Source organism: Dendropsophus ebraccatus, chromosome 12 (assembly GCF_027789765.1).
Source record: "Dendropsophus ebraccatus isolate aDenEbr1 chromosome 12, aDenEbr1.pat, whole genome shotgun sequence".
Classification (NCBI taxonomy): Eukaryota; Metazoa; Chordata; class Amphibia; order Anura; family Hylidae; genus Dendropsophus; species Dendropsophus ebraccatus.
Window position 1 is genome coordinate 56,462,850 of NC_091465.1, and position 21,671 is coordinate 56,484,520.

The window sequence follows — 21,671 nt, forward strand, 5'->3', positions numbered from 1 at the left end:
ATAAAAAAATAGTTGAATTAAAAAAAAAAAAGAACCACCCCCTAAACCATCTAATTTCACCGTAGAGAACAAAAGTCATTCTCATAAATCTATTCATCATCGTCTGTCTCACTGTATCCTTCTACCCCTAACTTCTTGAGATCCTTTATCATCGTCTGTCTCTCTGTATCGTTCTACTCCTAAGTTCTTGCCATCTTTACCCTGGCGTACTTTGTTTCACCAGTAACTTTTCCTTTTCACAATGGTTAAAATTCACTGTATATCTTTAACTTGACCTGGTCTTCTGGCTCTGCTCAGTTTCTTACTTTACAAATGCACCTTCCTAGCTCTCTGATCTGTTCTCTCCTTTTCTGTCAAAAATTATCATCCTCTTCTGGACACTCCAACCCTTAACACATATAGAAATCTACATGCCATCGGAACCCGACTTTTAGATGCTCTATTTCCCCCAGTGCACCAGGATGTCCGCGTCAAATTAATGCAGTGTTCCTCCTCGCCTTCTTTTATTTTTCCACCTACAGGGCTTGTTGGGGTGTAATTTTTTGCCATGATCTCTAGTTTTTATTAATTTCATATTGGTGTAAAACAAAAATTTTGATCGGTTTTTATATATTTTTTTCTGATATATAATTTTAAAAAAAATCTGCAATTCTGGTATTTTTTTCCGTTTACGCCGTTCATCGTTTGGGAACAGTAATGTTATATTTTAATAGATCGGACAATTCTGCACGCTACGATATAGCATAGCATAAATCAGTGTTTTCAGCGATCTGTGCATAGACCCTGACTGAAAGCAAACTCTATTCATAGAACGCTGATCCGACATGACGGAGGTAAGGCCCCACCCATCAGTACAAGCTATTGGGACCCCCGCAGCATGGCTGCAGAGGTCCCCCTCAGTCAGTGACAGGTGCTTGTCCTGTCACATACTACCTTAAAAGCCGCAATCGCTGTGCATCGCGGTGTTTAAGGGGTTAATGACAGGCAGCTGCAGGATCAAAGCTGCCTGTCATTATCTCCGTCCCCGGACACACTGATGTGTGCGGGGCTGCTCTCACTGCAGCGGTCCCACACACATCTAAAGCCCCTGAAGTCAGGAACGTATATATACGCTCCTGCTGCACGGGGTATGTGCAGCAGGAATGTATGTCTACCGATTGCTGTCGTGAAGGGGTTAAGAGTTAATTATGTAAATCAAATATTTAGTTAAAAGCTTAAAATGTAACTGTGATTTTACACAACTTTGCAGAAATCAATAGGACAAGTAAATATAAGAAATTGTAATAGATTTTATTAGCCAGCAGAGCTACCTTCTGTACTCACAAGGTTGTTATCCCACTTCCCCCCTCACTTCTTATCTGTTCATTATCACAGCAAAGCGCTCTACAGCAGAGAGAAGGGTTTGCATTGCCTATTATAGTCTATGGATGGGGGAGGGGCAAAGGGGATGTGTGAGCAGGTAGAGGAGACAAACACCCTGTGCATTATAGAGAGTTCGTGACCTAGAGAAAATGCTGAGATCACATGTTACACCGCTGAGGGCTGGTCTGGAAACTTCTGAAGGTTTGCTACTGTGAGGTAGGATTGCAAAATCTTGTTTTTAGTGTCCATATAGAAGCGAGCACAGATGATAGTCTGCATCCACACTGCAGCTAAGCATAGGGAAAACAGACACAAAGATGGAGTTTTCAGGTTGGTAACATTGGGGGGGGGAAGCATATACTAGTGATAGAATTGGGTAAAACTAACCTGTCTCACAACAGGTTATAGATGAGTGATAGAATGGGCAGATATAGCCCTGCTCCTCATATACATACACAGGACAACTTATCGTGAATGGTCACCTGACATGACAGTTACAGTTTAATAAAATGTATTTACAAGATCTCTTACTGACCTTAGGTTACAAGACACTCCTGAAATGTTTGTCTGGCATGTTCTGCAATCAAGAACTCATTGGAATCATGGGTCCTTCTGGTGCTGGAAAATCCACACTCATGAATATTCTGGCTGGATATAGGTAAGAAATAGTAAACTTGGCTACTTATTGTAGATGGCCGGCTATGCTATCTCTGTATCTCTGTGTGCTGAGAGATGGCCACAGGGATCAGTGGAGGTCTAAACACTGGAACCTTGATTGATTAAAACTTCTCATATGTCTTTTTTTTTTTTTACAAAAGGTATGGACAATAATGTAAAACACACACAGAAATCAATTAAAATATGGTTGGGAAGAAAAAACATTTTTGCAATGGTCAAGTCATGGTTATGACTTTAACCGAGATACTGTGCCAAAAAAAATAATGAACTAAAACATATTTGCAGGGAGAAATTGTAATTTATGTACTTGTTGTGGTGTAGTGGTCTTTCTTACCTGGAGCCAATTGTATTGCTCTGTTGTCACTGCTACCAGTCCCACTGCAAGTGGGTTGGTAAGCCTCTCAGGGAAACAGACAGCTGCCGGTCCCAGTCACCTGTCATTGCTATTCTCATGGTTCACTAACGTTATCCTGTGATTTCGATCCTCTGTGTTCTGACTGTGTTGCTTGATTCCCTCCATTTTTTTTCTGATTCTGTTCCAGTCTTAACATTCTCTTTAGGTTTTCTGGCGTCTGACACTGTTATTGTTTTGACATTGTCCCTGATATTACTTCCTGGCTCCGACCACTTATTTTGACTTTGGTTCTGTTTTTGTCTCTGCAGTATTTACAGTTGTGGTAAAGGGGCTATGCTAATTTTGGCACTATCTTGAAAAATATAATATTACAAGTTATGGGCACTAGATTTCATGTGATAAAACATTAATCCAGAGATTATTCTGATTGCCATTTTGGAGTTGGGATGGAATTTTTCTCCTTGTGATGGGGCAACTGGCACCTCCCTCATAAGGGTTCTTGCCTTCTTCTGGATCATTACAGTAGGGTTTCTGTAGATTGAACTTGATGGACTAGATCTTGATTATTTGAATACATTTTCTAAGTATTATATTTTGCAATCGATTTATGTGCCACAATCTGGCGCCTTCATTTAATAAATCTGACTAGAGCGCTGCCAAGAGCAAAGACATTCCTTTTGGGTAGTTAAAGGGGGTATTCTCATCTCAGCTAATATAGTTATACTTGTAGGTTTTTTTTTAGTGAAGTAGAGCAAAGTTTAAAGAGAGCAGGCACTACTAGACTCAGATACACATATAGTTCTTCTGGATAGGATTCAACTCTGTTTTTAGAGCAGAGTGGTGATCTGTAACCTAGACAACCAACTGTCAACAATAGGACAAAAAAGCAGCACATCAGGAGAAGGATGCAAGTTAAGCGAAATAAATGTTTTGGCAAAAATATTTAACTTGATGGAGCCCTACAAGCATAACTGTTAGTTGAGATAGAAATACCCCTTTAAACAAATGTTAACCCCTTAGTGATCAGCCTATTTTGGTCCTTAATGATGTAGCCATTTTTATACTTTTTTCATTGCCACCTAACCAACTTTTACATATGTATGACTTTTGGATCTTTTTTATGATGTTTTTTTCTTTGGTAGATTGACAAAATACAGTACAGCGATTCTGGTGCTGTTTCATTTTTATTTTTTTTATTTTACAACTTGTGTCTTGCGATATAATAAATGATATTGTTTTATAGCTTGGGTTGTTATGGGTATGTTATGGCAATACCAAACGTGTAGGTTTTGTTTTTTGAGTGTTTTACATAACATTTTATTATATGTGGGGAATAAAATGCATTTTTATTATTGGGGGAGAGTGTACATTACTGCTGATCACTGATACAATACACTGCATTACTGCTGTAGTGAAGTGTTTTGTCTATGTCAGCAATGAGCTGACAGGCAATCTACACAACCATGTCTCTGGCATGTCTGTACAGAAACTTATACATGGTAATCCCCAGGCCTTCAAAAGGCCCCCAAGATTACTGCGGAGATTATTGGAAGCATGCACCTTGACACAGGACCTCCGATCACAGGAGTGTACCAGCGCATGCGACCAGAACCATTACATGCTCCTGTCATGATTTAACAGCGCCATTTAACAGGTTAAAGTGATTGAACCAGCAGTACATTCGCTATAAGATGATTTTCACATGGATTGAACAGCGCCGGCGCGGGGAAGCCAGTGCCGTGGTGCTTTTTATGAACCGCGGCCAGGTTCCCGCATACAGCGCCGTTCTAATGATTCTAATTCTAATTGATTTTTAATGGAGCCGAGTCATAGAGACAGGGGTTTCCTCCCACTGGGGGTGGGCTGGCCTGCTTCCAGTGCTTCACCCCCGGCCAGTGCCTGGGAATAAAACGGTGCTGTACGTGGTTCAAAAGAGGACCGTGACACCGGCTTCCCCGCGCCAGCGCCATTCTATCCATGTGAACATCTTAAAGCAAATGTACTACTGGTACATTTGCTTTAAACTACCGCTTCCGGTAGTTACAGGGGGAGATCAGCTGTCATACTTACAGCTGATCTCCTGCGATGCTGCCGCTTGAGCGTGGCAGAGCCTTCTGGTACATCCGCCGTAAAGAGGCGTACACTACCGATCAAAATGTCCTTATTTTTGAAGGAAAAGCACTGTACATTTCAATGAAGATAACTTTAAACTAGTCCTAACTTTAAACAAATACACTCTATACATTGCTAATGTGGTAAATGACTATTATAGCTGCAAATGTCTGGTTTTGGTGCAATATCTACATAGGTGTATAGAGGCCCATTTCCAGTAACTATCACTCCAGTGTTCTAATGGTACAATGTGTTTGCTCATTGGCTCAGAAGGCTATTTGATGATTAAAAAACCCTTGTGCAATCATGTTCACACATCTGAAAACAGTCTAGCTTGTTACAGAAGCTACAAAACTGACCTTCCTTTGAGCAGATTGTTTTTCTGGAGCATCACATTTGTGGGGTCAATTAAACACTCAAAATGGCCAGAAAAAGAAAACTTTCAACTAAAACTCGACAGTCTATTCTTGTTTTTAGAAATGAAGGCTATTCCATGCGAGAAATTGCTAAGAAATTGAAGATTTCCTACAACGCTGTGTACTACTCCCTTCAGAGGACAGCACAAACAGGCTCTAACCAGAGTAGAAAAAGAAGTGGGAGGCCGCGTTGCACAACTTAGCAAGAAGATAAGCACATTAGAGTCTCTAGTTTGAGAAACAGACTCCTCACAGGTCCCCAACTGGCATCTTCATTAAATAGTACCTGCAAAACACCAGTGTCAACATCTACAGTGAAGAGGCGGCTGCAGGATTTTGGGCTTCAGGGCAGAGTGGCAAAGAAAAAGCCATATCTGAGACTGGCCAATAAAAGAAAAAGATTAAGATGGGCAAAAGAACACAGACATTGGACAGAGGAAGACTGGAAAAAGTGTTGTGGACGGATTAATTCAAGTTTGAGGTGTTTGGATCACAAAGAAGAACATTTGTGAGACGCAGAACAAATGAAAAGATGCTGGAAAAATGCCTGACGCCATATGTTAAGCATGGTGGAGGTAATGTGATGGTCTGGGGTTTGGTGCTGGTAAGGTGGGAGATTTGTACAGGGTAAAAGGGATTCTGAATAAGGAAGGCTATCACTCAATTTTGCAACGCCATGCCATACCCAGTGGACAGCGCTTGATTGGAGCCAATTTCATTTCATCCTACAACAGGACAATGACCCTAAACACACCTCCAAATTGTGCAAGAACTATTTACAGCAGAAGCAGCAGCTGGTATTCTATCGGTAATGGAGTGGCCAGTGCAGTCACCAGATCTGAACCCCATTGAGCTGTTGTGGGAGCAGCTTGACCGTATGGTACGCCAGAAGTGCCCATCCAACCAATCCAACTTGTGGGAGCTGCTTCTAGAAGCGTGGGGTGCAATTTCTCCAGCTTACCTCAACAGATTAATAGCTAGAATGCCAAAGGTGTGCAATGCTGTAATTGCTGCAAAAGGAGGATTCTTTGACGAAAGCAAAGTTTGATGTAAAAACAATGTTATTTCAAATATAAATCATTATTTCTAACCTTGTCAATGTCTTGACTCTATTTTCTATTCATTTCACAACGTATGGTGGTGAATAAGTGTGACTTTTCATGGAAAACACAATTTTTTGGGTGACCCCAAACTTTTGAACGGTAGTGTATGTATCAGAATAAAGCCCCTTAGTGACCACCGTGAAAAGGCGTATTGGCGGTCACTAAGGGGTCAACAGTAGCCACAGTAATACATACAAAATGTGATGTGATCACACACACACACAAGTAGGGCACAAAGCAGGCAGTTGTGCAAGTAGGAAAGAAGCAATTTTTCAGGTGTTTTTTGGGCTACCACAAAAGCCTAAAAGCCAGCTTTTAGCAAATTAGACTTTTTGAGGAAGTCTAAATTCTAAAATACGTGTCAAAGTCTGGATGTGTTCTGGCAATAAATGGCCTTAAGAAGTCCCTAGCACTTACTTTTTATGGGTATGTGCACACTGCTTAAAACAGACGGAATGTCCACCGCGTAATCCGCCGCGCGCACGTCACTGCCCGTGTCATAGACTCCATTCTATGCATGGGCAGATTCCTTCCTCCATCCAAAGAATGAACTTGATCATTCTTTGGACGGAGGAAGGAATCCGCCTGTGTATAGGATGTAGTCTATGACACGGGTGGAGATGCGTGCCCGCCGCAGTCTGCGAGCGGGCGTGAGCGGCGGATTATGCAATAGACTTTCCATCTGTTTTAAGCACATACTGTTTGTGCACATACCCTACATCTGTAATAATCATGGATGTAACGTGTCTCCAATACATTTGTCAATGAATTTTGCCAGCAAAATTCAATCTTTGCACCAGCTGTACCAAAAACACACATAGGGAGCGTGTCCATGGGCTGGGTCAAAATACATGTTATATTTAAGACGAAGATTGCGAATTGTGGACAAAGATTGTAGATGATTGGGACATCATATACGGTCCTGAAAAACTACTCAATGTGTGAATGTAGCCTAAAGCTACGGTCACACAAAGTTTTTTCTACTCCGTTTAAAATTATATCCATCATTTTAAGTCTAAAATAACCGACGTCATTTAGCTATCTGGCCTCCCCTTGGTACATTATTCTAGTTTTGGTTACTAATTACCCTTTGGGTGTGTCTTAATTGAAAAGTCAATTGAATTTAATAGTAAAAACGGAGAAAGATTGGTGAAAAAAGAAAAACTGTGTGTGAACAACTAATAAAAAACGTCCGGTTTTTGCAAAAGACGTCTGAAAATAATGTTCATTATTTTGACTTCTGCGGTAAAAATGTCCGTTATCCAATACATTGTGTGCATTGGACGTCCGTCTTTCCATTGACTTCAATGCATTGCCATAGCAGTCAGTTAAATCGTGGCAATAAAGGACGTTATTTTAGATTCCAAAATCGCCAGCCTTTTCTCTATTTTTGATGTTGTGTGAACATAGCCTTACTATGTTAAGTTAATGTTCTATTTCCCAAGCAGTTTGATGCACACAGTCACATTATGTCAGGGCAAGCCAAGTAACAGGATTTACTACACAGCATTAGGCAGCTTGATAAATGACTAAGGAAAAAAACTATGGACATTAGACGACATTCAGTGCAACGTTACTAATAGGACAACAATCTGGGTGAGTCTTAGTAAATATGGCCTGGAATGTTTCTTTTTTGGACATTTTACATGTTAAAAAGAAGCTCCATAGCATATGGCATAATACTGTCATCCATTGATTGTGAGTAGATATGTTTGCCAAAGACCTGTACATTGTATGCTGACCAGTGCAGGAAGCCTGACAGATGAACAGGAATTAATAATAAATGAGGAAAAGTATGACATAGTGGGAATAACTGAGGCAGGACTGATGATAACTATGACTAGGCAGTTATTCTGCAGGGTTACAATTCTCCAGCAAGGATCATAAGAACTGGAAAGTGAGGGGGATTTGTCTGTACATAAAGAGGGACATTTATTAACCCCAAAAGGTGAATTTTTCGGCGTAAAATGGCCAGATGCGAATAAATTTATTTCATATATATTCCACAGAAAATCTATTACTAGGGCAAAATCACAAGGCAGCAAGAAACAATGAGGTTGTTATTATGGGGGACATGAACTACCCTGATAAAAACTGGGAAGCTGAACCCTCTGGATCTAATATAAGAAACTTGTTTTCCAGTGCGTACAACTCTGGAGCAGAATGGATGACAATTACAGCACAGTCATCAGAGTTCTGCTTTATATCAAGCTGCACAGCTGGAAAAATGTTATTCAATGAAAGTATAAAATGAAAGATTGTTGTTAGCACTGGGACACTGACAAGATAGGCAGACAAGACAAGAACAGTAACCCCTAAGCTGAACCCACCCACTGTCCCTGCCTAATTGCCACAAGACAGCCATAGGCGACTGCGGGCAACCACGGTGCCGGTTCCTGCGCAGAAGTAGGTGGATAACACGTAACAGGACAGTCTACAGTCCGAGCCGGCAACATCGGGCAGCGAAGTACAATGTGATAGGAAAGAATAAGGTCCAGATACAGGCACCAGGTTCAGGGCAGGCAGCAAACAAGGATAGTCAAAGCAAAGTAAGCCAAAAGTCAGACACATAGAGAGAGAGATTCAATACAAAGCTGAACAAGGGTGAACTAGAACTACAATAACCAGCAAGGATTGCTGGAGCTCACTACTTTTTATGGAGGATCAGGGACTCAGTCCACCAGCTGATTGGACCGGCCCCTAATCCTCAACACAGCTCACCTGCACAGCAACAGGTTAACTCTGAAGCTTCCAAGGCATAGCAAGGAAGACGGGTGGTGGCTGAACAAACCTAATATACACCTGTGTTCAGACAAGGTTCAGAACACTGCACAAAAACACAAACTCAGCGCCTTCTCGGCTGCACAGCCCAAACACCGCGCGAGGAACGGTTCTGACAATTGTACTGAATGACAAGCAAGCAGAAATCTTGAAAGCCACAATAAAATGATGCATACAATATGGTAAAAATAGTAAGGAGAGAGGAGGCTCACAAGCCTTCCATAGACTGTCATTATGACACGAAGGCTGGCGGGATTCCTCCAGTTTTACACCTTGTGAACGGAGCCTTAGGGCCCTATTCCACAGGTTGATCAATATTCCATGGCCCGATGATCGTTTAGCGAGGGCTGCAGGGACATCGTTACTGATGTCCTTGCAGCCCTTGCAGCATGCATTACCGGGCTTCTCCTCCGCTCCGTCTTCATCCCAGTCCTGCTCCCAGCATCAACCCCGAAGCAGCCTGACTGAGCTGTCAGACCGCTCAGCCAATCACAAAGCTGCTGCTGCGCGTGGGACCGGGATAAAGACGGAGCAGAGGAGAAGCCCTGATAAGTAATGTATGCTGCTTGAATCATCGGTCGCCCGCCATGCCCGCTATTCCAAGCAGCGATGCGCGGTGGATGACCGATGATTTTAGGTTTGGGCCTAAATAAACTATCAACCCGATCGGCTGATCGTTTTCTCTATTCCACCGAGCGATAATCAGCCGAATCGGGCCGATTCGGCTGATTATTGCTCCGTGGAATAGGCCCCTTAGACTTACTTTACATCTTGTGTTGTGTCCTGCAAAAGACTATACATCAAGAAAGCTTAAAAATGGATTCCAACGTATAGCATATGCTGCTGTAAGGGTAGCTGACTTGAATGGGTAATAGTGACAATGTATTTTCCATTTCCTTCACACGTCAGGAAAATCTATCCAGATTTCCTGACCCATATGGTTGTATTGGGCATGGACACCCTTCAGGATTTTTGAATAAAAGGTACAATGTGCCTCCATGACCTAACAGCTATCTAACAGTGTCAGCAGTTTAGAACATGAATTGCAGCTGACAAAGGAATTGTCTGGTTTGAAAAATCCATTTAAATACTCTATTAGTGCATTTTGAGTTAATAGAGGATACTCCCACTTGACATGTTCATCAATAAGCCATAGCAGAGAGTTGCTACAATCTGTGAAAGACCCAGTACATTACACAGACACTGTGAATACTGAAGTAGTGTTTAATTTCCTGTATATTTGCCACAGCAAGGCAGTTGAGCTCAGCTGATTACTGAGGTCATAGCAGCAGGACATCCTGTGATTATTTTGGGCAGATCCTTCCACCAAAGTGGACAAACCCTTAAAGGGAACCATTAATCCCAATTGGGCTGACCGGTTTCTCTGAAGCACCGCATAAAGCACCTGTGCAGCGGCAGCTTTATACCAGAGAAATTAAAGTTTACTCCCCTGGCATACGGCAGGAAGAGGTGCAGCAGGTAGTCATCACAAATGACTACAGGCTCTCTGCCTGTCAGCATGCTTGGAGGGGAAGATTGACAGGAAAAGAGGCCTGTTACTAGCACCTCTGCTTGTCACTCATCCCTGCCGAGCGCGTTGACAGGAGGAGCCGCTGCCCAGATGAGTACCTGCCACACCTCTTGGGGGATTAAACTTCTCCAGTATATAGCTGCTGCTGCAGCTGTGGCCGGTACATGCTGCGAGCTGCACAGAAGCTTTATACAGTGCTTCAGGGAACCAAATCAGCCCAATTGGGCTCATTGGTTTCCTTAAAGGTGCTCTTAGGCCTCCATCACACGTCCGCAAATGCTGTCCGCATTTGCGGATACAAATTTTTTTTTTTAGAAAATTATAGCGCATTGTTTTGAATGGGGCTATTCACATATCCACATTTATGCTTTCCGCAATTGCGCTCTGCAAAAAAAAAAAAAAAATAGAACCTGCTGTAGTGCGGATCAGCAATTGCGGAAAGGGTCACTGTTAAGAATGTAGTGGTCCATGAATTTGGATCACTACACTGCGATTGTGGACAGCATTTTCAGACATGTGAATGAGGCTGTATTCACACATTGCATTTTCGATGTTTTGCCAAAATTTTGGTTACATTTTTACAAAAAGTTAACTTATTTAGCACAATTAAGCAAATTGCAGTAAAATAGGGCCATGAAAACAATAAGAATGCAATTTTTAGGCTATGTTCACACAACGTTTGTTCTTTTCCATTCATAACTTTTAATATGACATCTGTCATTTTAAGTCCAAAATGACGTCCGGTTTTTTGAGGATAGGTCGCCTGTGCAATGACGGCTATTAGTACATTATTCTAGTTTGGGTTACTAATTGGCCTTTGGGTGTACCTTTAATTAAAAAGTCCATTGAACTTAATTGTAAAAAGGGAGAAAGGACGGTGAAAAAATGTGTGTGAACAACTAAAAATAATGTCCACTGTTTGCAAAAGACGTCCGAAAATAATTGTTGTGATCATTATTTTGACGTCTGCCCAGACAACGTCCATAATTTTATACAATGTGTGCTTTGGACGTCCGTCATTCCATTGACTTCAACGCATTACATTGCAGTCAGTTAAATCGCGGACATCTTTTTAAATAGAAAAAGCGGACACCTTTTCTCTTTTTTTCGACGTTGTGTGAACATAGCCTTACACTGTGCAGTTTGCATCAGTTTTATTCAGATTTTGGGAGTTTGGCAGTTTGGAAGCTGGGTGTAGATCACAATGAATTAGATAAAATAAAGGACAGATGCTACTTCTACTTTATATGCCAGGAGTGGATAAAAAAAAAAAAGAATAGATGTGGCATCTGCTTTTTTCTTTTATCTAATCCATTATGATGCACACCTGATTAAGGGTTTAAAACTACAGCAGAAAGACTGAGCAAAGCTGCAACAAAACTGCACAGTGCAAGAGCACCCAAAGGGTAGCTTCGCACGTATCGGATTTGCAGCGGATTTTACGCTGTGAGTTTGCAGCGAAATCCGCTGCGGATCCTGGTAGTGTGAAGGTCAATGGGGTTACATATCCGCAGCGGAATTTTCATTCCACTGTGGATATGTAACCTGGCCCCTTTAACCCCCTGCCGCCCTCAGCCCCCGGCCCGGAGAATACGTTACCTGCTCGCCGCCACGGCTGTGTGTGAGGCTCCCGACTCCTGTTGGTCTCCATCAGCCAATCAGTGCGGCTGTTCGGGTTTAAAGGGGCCGGGTTACATATCCGCAGTGGAATGAAAATCCCACTGCGGGTATGTGACCCATTCAACTTCACGTTACAAGGATCTGCAAACTCGCAGCGTGAAATCCACTGCGGATCAAGAATGTGTGAAGCTACCCTTAGGCTACGTTCCCACTATGTGAACAGGCTGTCATTTAACTGCAAAAGGCAGCCGTCTATTGATAATGATGGTGGATGACTATGAACATTATTTGCAGCAGTCTTTATTAACAGGCGGCTGTTAGTGGGGACATGAGGCTATGTTAACAGAAGGCAGTTTTACTGCATTTTTCCTGTGTTCTTGCAGAAAAATTTCACCCCAATTATGCCGATTGTGGTAAAATGCATTGCTTTTAATACTATTTGCATATTTGTTTGACAGATGAAATGGTATGGTTCAGGTCATAAGCCCTTCTATCCTATTCCCATACTTTTTTCTTTTCCAATTATTCTGGTACAAGTTAATCTTGGTTTGACATACCAATTTATACCAGCAATGCAGAACAAATACAAGAAGTGAACTTCTTATGAAGGATGGTGGGAGGTCCAGAAGCATCTGATAATGTATGTGGATTACTTCATGTAATTTGCACTATAGTCAAATGATAGGCTCCTTGTTATTGGACTGTTGCTGTTTCATCCCTTATTCTTTAAAATAAAGAATAAAAAAAAAAAAAAAGATAAATTTGGGCCTGTGTTGGCAAACATGTTTATATACTGTAAGCTATAAAACGTCATCAGCCTGATTAGTAAAATACCCAGAAATGTAGAGGGAAATGTGTCGTTGGGTTTCTGATAATAAGTATTCCTGCACAGTGATTCTTACATGGCTATTTTAGTCTCATGGCACTTTAGTTGTATGGGGCCCTGAAATTCCTGATGGCGGCCCTGCACTTAATCATAATATTTACTGGTGACAGGTGTTGTGCCGAGGGACTGGCATAAGGCAAATGTAGTGCCAATTTTCAAAAAGAGCTCTAGGATTTCCCTGGGTAACTATAGACTGATAAGCTTACTTCCTATTGTGGGAAAAAAATTGTGGGCTCATAAGGAACTACATACAGGAATATGTAGAGGGTGATAAGTGATAGCCAGCATGGTTTTAGTAAGGACAAAAGTTGTCAAACCAACCTAATATGTTTCTAAGAAGAAGTGAGTAAAAGCCTGGATAGGGGGGCGGCTGTAAAATTTGTGTATTTAGACTTTGCAAAAGCATTAGACACTGTCTTTATAGACACACGATGAATAAACTAAGATCTATGGGTTTAGGAAGTTTATGGAGCATCTTAGTTATAGGGAACTATGGAAAAAAAAACGTTAAATGGAGATATGATCAACTATAATTAAATATATAAATGGTCAGTACAAGAAATATGATGAAAAGCTGTATCAGGTAAAAACTCCTCAGGATACAAAGGGTGCCCGTTCCACCAAGAATAAAAAAATGTTCAATATCCGAAGGTGACAAGCCGCCTTTAACATGAGGACATGAAATTTGTGGAATAGTTTACCTCAGCAGCTGGTCACAGTAAAAACAGCAAAGGGCTTCAAAACAGGTTTAAACAAGTTCCTAGAACAAAATAACATAAATGCATATGTAAAAGTATAGATTCACATCCTCTGCCATTTATCTATCCATAACCTTAACCTTCATCCATCTTCTCCCCTTTTTGGTTGGTCCTTGGTTGAAATTGTTAAGACGTGTCTATGTAACTATTACTTACCAGACTTACTATTGTAGGTTTCTTCCCTATTTGGATTGCACTCCAATTGGGTTTGACAAAAAAAAAAAAAAACACTAACAGAAAAATTATAATACACACCTACACATTTCTGTTGGATTTTTAACCACTGTATCTGGTTAAAAATGCAATTATTGGTGCTTGAAAATGTGTGCCAAAATTGTGTTATCAAAGTTGACACTAAATTGTCAGTATGGGGACACCAGATCTGGGCAGTGGTCACTTTTGAAAATTAGATCTTCAAAGAGTCCCAGAGAGTTCCTTGCCTAAAGTGGTGTTGTGGATCCAAAGTTAGGAACAGACTACAGACCCATTCATTTTTATGTCACAGTTTACACATCCGTAGGTGTTACGTATGAAAGGGTCTGTGTAATTACAGATGGCAAAGGATACTCATCTGCAGTGTTCTCTGTAGCTGCAGGTCTGCCGTTGCGGACAACACCACAGAAGTGTGAACCTGGCCTTAGGGTCCTATTACACGGCCCATAAAGTGTCAACAAGCACCGATCTGCTCGTTTACTGAGCAATTATACTATCGTGCAGCAGGGCTGCACAGACATCATTAGCGATGTCTGTGCAGCCCTTGCCTTTAGTGTAAAATAATAACCTTAACTTACCTTGCAATGTTCCCTGGTGTCTTTGGGCCTTTACCGGTGTCCTCAGGCCTTGCCTGGTCTCTGCAGCTCTGCCTTCTGTTTTTGTCTCTGCACTGACAGCCCACCGGCTGCTCAGCTATTCACTGGCTGCGGCCTGTCTTGGCCAGTGATTGGCTGAGTGGCTGCGGCCTGTCAGTGCAGAGACGGGAACAGAAGGGAACAGAACAAAGAGCTACAGAGACCAGGGAAGGCCCAAGGACACCGGGGAAATCCTGAGGACACCGGGAAACGTGGTAAGGTAAGTAAGTACTTTGGTATTTTATACTACAATCATCGTCCGCCAGCCACGCATCAGTATTATACGTAGAGATACGTGCCCGGCACCTGATGCCTTTAGGTCTGGACCTAAGAAAACTATTATCATTAATCATTCTCTCTATTACATTGATTGACAATCGACCTGATTTGACCGATTGTCGCTCCATGTAATAGGGCCCTCAGAGTAGACAGTCCACAAATGTGACAAATTTAGCAATGTCAGACACAACGTTTGATTAATCTGTTGCATCTGAAAACTGTCTGCTCTATGTTTACACCAATTATTAGTTTGCACCAATTATTTTTTGCCAGACTGGTGCATTTTTTGGTGCAGACTATTGCACATTTGGTCATACCGCCCTTTTGTCTCTAAAGTGTCTAAAACGCATAATAAATGTAGGGAAAAAGTGCCTGTGTGCCACTTTTTAGACAGAATTCTGAAGAATACGCATTGCTATATTTGGCTCATTGCTCACAGTGTTTCACATCAATTTACAGATACTCTAATAAAGAAAATCAATGAAATAAAAAGGCACTAATGAAAGCCTTATATCTGCTTATGGGAAATGACTAAAATATTAGTATCAGCAGGGGCGGATTAACTTTACCATAGGCCCTGGGCTGTTCACCAAGCCTGGGCCCCCCCACCCCCCTGTAACTATGGCGGCACTAGCCTTGCGTTCATAGTACAGGACAGATAATGTCATGATGTCCTGATTTGTGCAAAATTGCCATAAAAAAACAGTGATTTTTTGCAAATCATGGCGGAAGTGTAGCCAGGAGACAGTACACCACTGAAAGTATAAGTCTTTTTGGGTGGTCATGGGCCCACCAGGAGGTCAGGGCCCCGGGCTGCCGCCCGGAACGCCCCTGTTATAATCCACTACTGAGTATCAGTATCAGTAATATATCAGAATTATCTCATTTAGTCACTGTTTTCTTATAACAGGGACAGTGGAATGACTGGTGAGATTCTGGTAAACGGAAAACAAAGGGAGCTACGAACTTTCCGGAAGATGTCGTGCTATATCATGCAGGACGACATGCTACTGCCGCACTTGACTGTCAAGGAAGCCATGATGGTAAGAAAATATCATAGAAGGTGTTATTCTTAGGGCAACAAATATATTTCAAACAGTTCATATATGTTTTTTATATGTGGTTGCAGCACTACAGAAAGACTGTGACAATGGACTTTCAACCTAACTTGTCATTGTATTATATTGAAATGATACCTGACAATGACCTGCTACAACTTAAAGATGACTTTATTCAAAGCAATGCTTACAGAGATAATAACAAATATCACTATATATATAAAATTATGTTGCAAGAATTGAACTTGTAATCCACTGGGTCGCAACATCCTTAAGCGGGAATGGGGAACGTTCAGCTGTCCAGCTGATGAAAAACTATAATTTGCAAAAGGCAAAGCTTTGGCTATTCAGGAATGATGGTAATTGTAGTTTTGTAACAGCTGAGGGACAAACATTCCCCATTCCTGTCTTAAAGGCAGTCTATCGGCATATTGGATAATCCTAATCTGTTGAAACATTCTAATAGGGCCAGGGGACAATGAGGCTCATGCTACCCTTATTATATTGGTGCGTGGTGGCTTTATGGGAAAAACATAACTTTTATTGATCAGTAAATAAGGGATTTAGGTGCAATAGGGGCCTTTCCTTTGCCCCCCCTATATTCATATATACAGTATGAATGAATATTTATTTAGCTCTCTGGGGGGTTCCTTCACCTTTCAGTGCACACATTCTCTGGCAGAACACCTATTAATGATTTATTCCTTGGGCCCTCTGCATTGAACAGTGGCCAAAATGATGATCATGTCACTGCAGAGTGCCAGATAAATAATCCTGTATTCCCTGAAGAATCAGTGCTTTAAAAGGTTTAAGGAATGCTGCCAGTGCACCTAAACCTCTTATTTATATATTAATAAAAGTTCTGTTTTCCCATAATATAATATAATAAAGTTAAGCCCCTATTACACAGGGCGACAAGAGGGAGCAAACGAGCGCCGACTGTCAGGTCAGCACTTGCTTGCTCCTCGTTCCCTGCTCGCTGCCGGCGCTATTACACGTGGCGGCAGCGAGTGGGGGTGCTGCCTGGGTGATCACTGAATCGTTACGGCAGTCTATAGAAGATAGAGGCGGTCTGCTCCTATTACACGGAACGACGGCAGCAGATTGATGCTATGTTAGCCATTTGTCTTTCAACATGTTGAAAGACGACAATAGACAATGATCAGCCAACATCATTCATGTCGGCTGATCGTTGCCTTCTATTACACGAGACGTTTATCAGCCGTAATGGCCGATAAACGTTTTGTGTAATAGGGCCTTTAGTGTCAGCCTTGCTGCCCCCTGCCATTTGAATATTGTCTAACTTGCTGCTATACACCTGTATGAGACACCTTAAAGGACAACTCCGGCGGGACCCCCCCCCCCCCAAAAAAAAAACACAGACACACACAGACACCATCCCACCGGTGCCGATCGCCACTTCATTCGCCCGCCGTCTGCCTCACTGTCACAGTTGTCCAGCGATGTCTCTGACTTCCGGGTCCTGGGGATGGAAAAGGCTGCCAGTGCGCTTGCGCACCGGCAGCCTTTTCATTGGCTGGAGCGCATCACATGGCTTCCAGCAACCTCAGCCAATCAGGGCTGAGCAAGCTGCTGGTGCGCATGTGCGCATGGGGTCCGAAAGTGGGGGAAGTGGGCCAGACCGGGTATTTAAATTTTCGTGGGAGTTGTCCTTTAATGACGCAAAGGAATTTGACCAGAATTGCCATTTACCACCTATTCACAGAACAGGCGATAAGTGTGTAGTCACGGGAGACCCCACCTCTGAGATCCCCAGATGAGGGTCTTGTGTCTTCTGTTCCTTCTCACTGCATAACTGCAGTATGAGGGGGCTTGGATGGAGCAGCAGTCAAGCATGCATACAGTTAGCATTTCTAAGGAGGTAAATTCTAAACCGGATCTTGGCTTAGATTTGGGCTGCTGATCTGAAGCTGCTGATGTTATACAGATTTGTAATGTTTATTTTCTATAGGTCTCTGCCAACTTGAAACTTAACGAGAAGATGGATGTAAAGAGAAAACTGGTAAGTGTTGTTTTTATATTCTCTATTACATAATGTGCAATCAGCTTCATTTATTCTATTTTTTATAACATTTTCTTTCTATCACAACATATTAAGGGATTTATTTTATTTTACAGGTGAATGAGATCTTGACAGCACTGGGTCTTCTTGAATGCTCTGGAACTCGTACATTGTGCCTCTCTGGGGGTCAGAGAAAGCGTTTAGCCATTGCTCTGGAACTAGTCAATAATCCACCAGTCATGTTCTTTGATGAACCTACTAGGTACAAAACAGAATAAAAGTGTGATAGACAATGTACCAATTGTGGTAATAAGTAACTTTTTTTTTTTTTTTTTTTTTTTTTTTAACAGTGGTTTAGATAGTGCATCTTGTTTCCAGGTGGTGTCCCTATTAAACTCTCTGGCTCAAGGTGGTCGCACTATTATCTGCACTATACACCAACCAAGTGCAAAACTTTTTGAAATGTTTGATAAGGTCTGTAAGATTCTATTCCTGTATACAAGCATGTGTTATGAATGTATCAGCATATATATTCTATTGTCCAGTTGAGTATTGTTAGAATTGTGTGATTTCCTCTGTTTTTCAGCTTTATATTCTCAGTCAGGGACAGTGCATATACCGAGGGTCTGTAACTCACCTCATCCCATATCTGAAGAGCCTAGGATTACACTGCCCCACCTACCACAATCCAGCAGATTTCAGTGAGTCGCTTATATTTAAAGGGAATCGGTCAGCTGCAATTCACCTTCCAAACTTCTCCCACTGCTAGATAGCTGCTAGGTCAAGGAGACACCTGGTACCTTTCATATATCAGTCTGTGATTCCACAATGTAGAAAATCGCTTTTATTATATAGTAAGAAAATTCAAGGGGGCTTTCTTGTGCTCCTAAAGTGCCGCAAGCAGTAACACCTCCTGAGGGTATGTGCACACCATGGAATGGCGACAGAAAACCCATTGCGAACTCCGCAGCTTGCACCCGTCCACGGACTGTGGTGGGCACGCGTTTCATCCCGTGTCATAGACTCCATCCTATGCACTGGTGGATTCCATTTGCCCATGCATAGAACGGAGTCTATGACACAGGTGGAGATGTGTGCGCCCGCCACAGTCTGCTGGCGTGTGCCAGCTGCTGAATGCGCAACAGGTTTTTTGTCGCCATTCCATAGTGTGCACGTACCCTTACTCTCCCTTTCCATACATTAACCTGCTTAGGACTCAGCTTCCAGGCGTTAATCAAGCAGTAAGGGGGAAGTAAGGAGACACTCCAGATTGCAGTTATGTGTCTCCTTGTCCTAACAGCTATCTAACAGTGTCAGCAGTTTGGAATGTGATTTACAGCTGACAGATTCCCTTTAAATCCTAAAATATCCTCTGTGTTTGCAGTCTTTTTCTGCAACCTGTATATCTTTCTGCCTACATAGTTATTGAAATAGCATCCGGGGAGTATGGAGACCTGAACCCACTACTATTTCGGGCAGTGGAAGATGGATTGTGCCCCATTAGTAGAGAAAAAAGCAAGCCAACTATAAGAGAACTAGACCTCTGTCCCCTGGTAAGTATATATGCTTTGTAAGGTTTGCATGGTAAGAATTGCTTCTTTACTATGTATATGTTCTATTATTCCATAGCACAATCTGTGACTATAAATAATCAAATCGTTTACATACATTTTCCAAATGATACATTTTAGTAAGGCTTTTCGTTTTCTCTCCCAATAGCTGTGTAATCTTGTTGAGATTATTGGCAACATTGCGTAGCTATTGAAGGAGAACTGGGGGCATTGGTGGAAACACAGCCTTATTGTAGCCCCATGAAGAACCGTGATATGACACAGCAGCCCTCAGCCCAAGGAAAGTTGTGTACCCCTTAGCTAAACTGTTGAAATGTCTGCTTTGCTTCCTACCTTCAGGGGGAGTAAGCAGCACAGTAACACAGACATTAAAGGAGCACATGGCAGATACATTCTCTTTACATGTTCTCAAAAAAGAGGAGAATGCATCAAAAACAGTACAGAATTGATTACAAGTTGCTTGACTTTAGGCTGTATTACCACATACGAAAACTCAACATCAGTGGCCATGCAGTGTTGTTGATAATCCCAGCAACATAGCATGGTTATTGGGGGATAAGGGCGTGATCTCTAACATGTTCAGAACAAATTCCAAAAACATACGCAGAAACACAGCCCTAAGGCCCTTTTACATTGTCCGATTATCATTAATGAGTGTTTCTAGGAATGATCAATGATTCAATGATAATAGACCAGTGTAAACAGGCAGAGTGAGCAAGCTTGTCTGATTTAATCTTTTGTGCGGCGGGTAAAGTCATTGTTATCGATCGCACACCTATCTGTGTAAACAATGCATTTAAGTGGCACTTCGAACAATACAGCGATCGTACGTGCGGCCCAGCCTTGCTATTCATTGTGCCAAATTGTGCAAAGCAAGTCAAGGTCTTGCTGATCAGTGCTTGTTTGCAGCTGTTCTCAGCCTCATATTACAGTAGGACATGGGGTTCGTTCACACGTACAGGATCTGCAGCAGATTGGAAGTTGGCAGATTCAATGCAAAGCAACTCTGGGCCATCAAATCTGCTGCGGATCTGCTGCAGATTCAGTACGTGTGAACGCACCCTTAGGCTATATTCACACAACGTTTTTTTTAGTCTAAAATAACAAACGGCATTTAGCAGCCTTGCCTCCCCTTAGTGCAATGACTGGTGTTTGTACATTATTCTAGTTTGGGGTTACTAATTGGACTTTGGGTGTGGCTTAATTGAAAAGTCCATTGAATTTAATAGTAAAAACGAAAAAAGAACGGTGACAAAAGAAAAAACTGTGTAAACAACTAATAAAAAAACATCCGCTGTTTGCAAAAGACATCCGAAAATAATGAACATATTCATTATTTTGACGTCCGCTGTGTGTTACTGGTTTAACCCGTGACATTTCTCACAAAGGCTTCCATATAGGCTTCCAGGCTTGAAAACCATCGGAAAAAAGTTCATGTAACAAATGTAATATACAAAAAAAGAGCCACCAAAAATACTTGTATACAGCATAACAAAAAAAAAAAAGTTTGATTCATGGTGTTTTTTTTACACATCCTTCCCCTACCCAAAACCTTAATATCCTTTTGGCTTTCTTGCATCATTACCAACTAACATTAGATCTTTGTTTCATAAATATCATTATGTCTATGTCCTTAATTTATACTAGCCCTTCATTTTCCAGCAGGATGTCTCTGGCCACATTGAGAGCCATACTTTTGCTACGAGTTCAATGAACCAGTTCTGCATACTCTTCAAACGCACATTCATCTCAATCCTGAGAGATACGGTATGTTAAAAGAAGATGGTTAGTATGAAATGAATTGGGCAGATAGGGGAGCCAGAAATCTGGAGGGGGGGGGGGGATTTGGATTGACTTCCAGAGGTAAGATGCACTCTTTTCACTGAATCACCATAACAACGAAACCATTATGGAATAGGATACAGAGATATATAAGGCAGCAAGTAATAAGTTCCTGAGTCTGATGTGATGGAAGCAGGAAAAATGGGCGAGGACTTGAGAGACTGTGACCATGGACAAATTGTGATGTGTCAGAGCATTTCCAAAATAACAGGTCTTGTCAATGTTTCCAGAATGTAGTGGTTAATACCTACCAAAAGTAGACCAAAGAAGGACAACCAGAGAACCAGCAACAAAGCATGGGTGCTCAACATTTATTAATGAGGACCAAAGGTTAGTTTACTTGGTCCGATCTCACAAAGGAAATACTGTAGAACAAAATGCAAAAAAGGGGGTAATGCTAGACACCTTTAGAGTATTATGGAGTCCATGCCTCAACTGAACACAACAT

General features: G+C 41.8%; 1 protein-coding gene across 1 annotated transcript in view; it reads left to right on the plus strand.

Annotated features, from left to right (window-relative positions):
• The window catches only part of ABCG4 (ATP binding cassette subfamily G member 4), a 58,708-nt gene that overhangs the window by 22,361 nt on the left and 14,676 nt on the right, over positions 1 to 21,671 (plus strand). The window contains exons 3-10 of the mRNA XM_069947141.1: positions 1,903 to 2,020; positions 15,640 to 15,772; positions 17,760 to 17,810; positions 17,927 to 18,072; positions 18,161 to 18,284; positions 18,397 to 18,511; positions 19,233 to 19,363; positions 21,047 to 21,148. Coding sequence (XP_069803242.1) covers positions 1,903 to 2,020; positions 15,640 to 15,772; positions 17,760 to 17,810; positions 17,927 to 18,072; positions 18,161 to 18,284; positions 18,397 to 18,511; positions 19,233 to 19,363; positions 21,047 to 21,148 — 920 coding nt within the window. The remainder of the gene's footprint in view (positions 1 to 1,902; positions 2,021 to 15,639; positions 15,773 to 17,759; positions 17,811 to 17,926; positions 18,073 to 18,160; positions 18,285 to 18,396; positions 18,512 to 19,232; positions 19,364 to 21,046; positions 21,149 to 21,671) is intronic.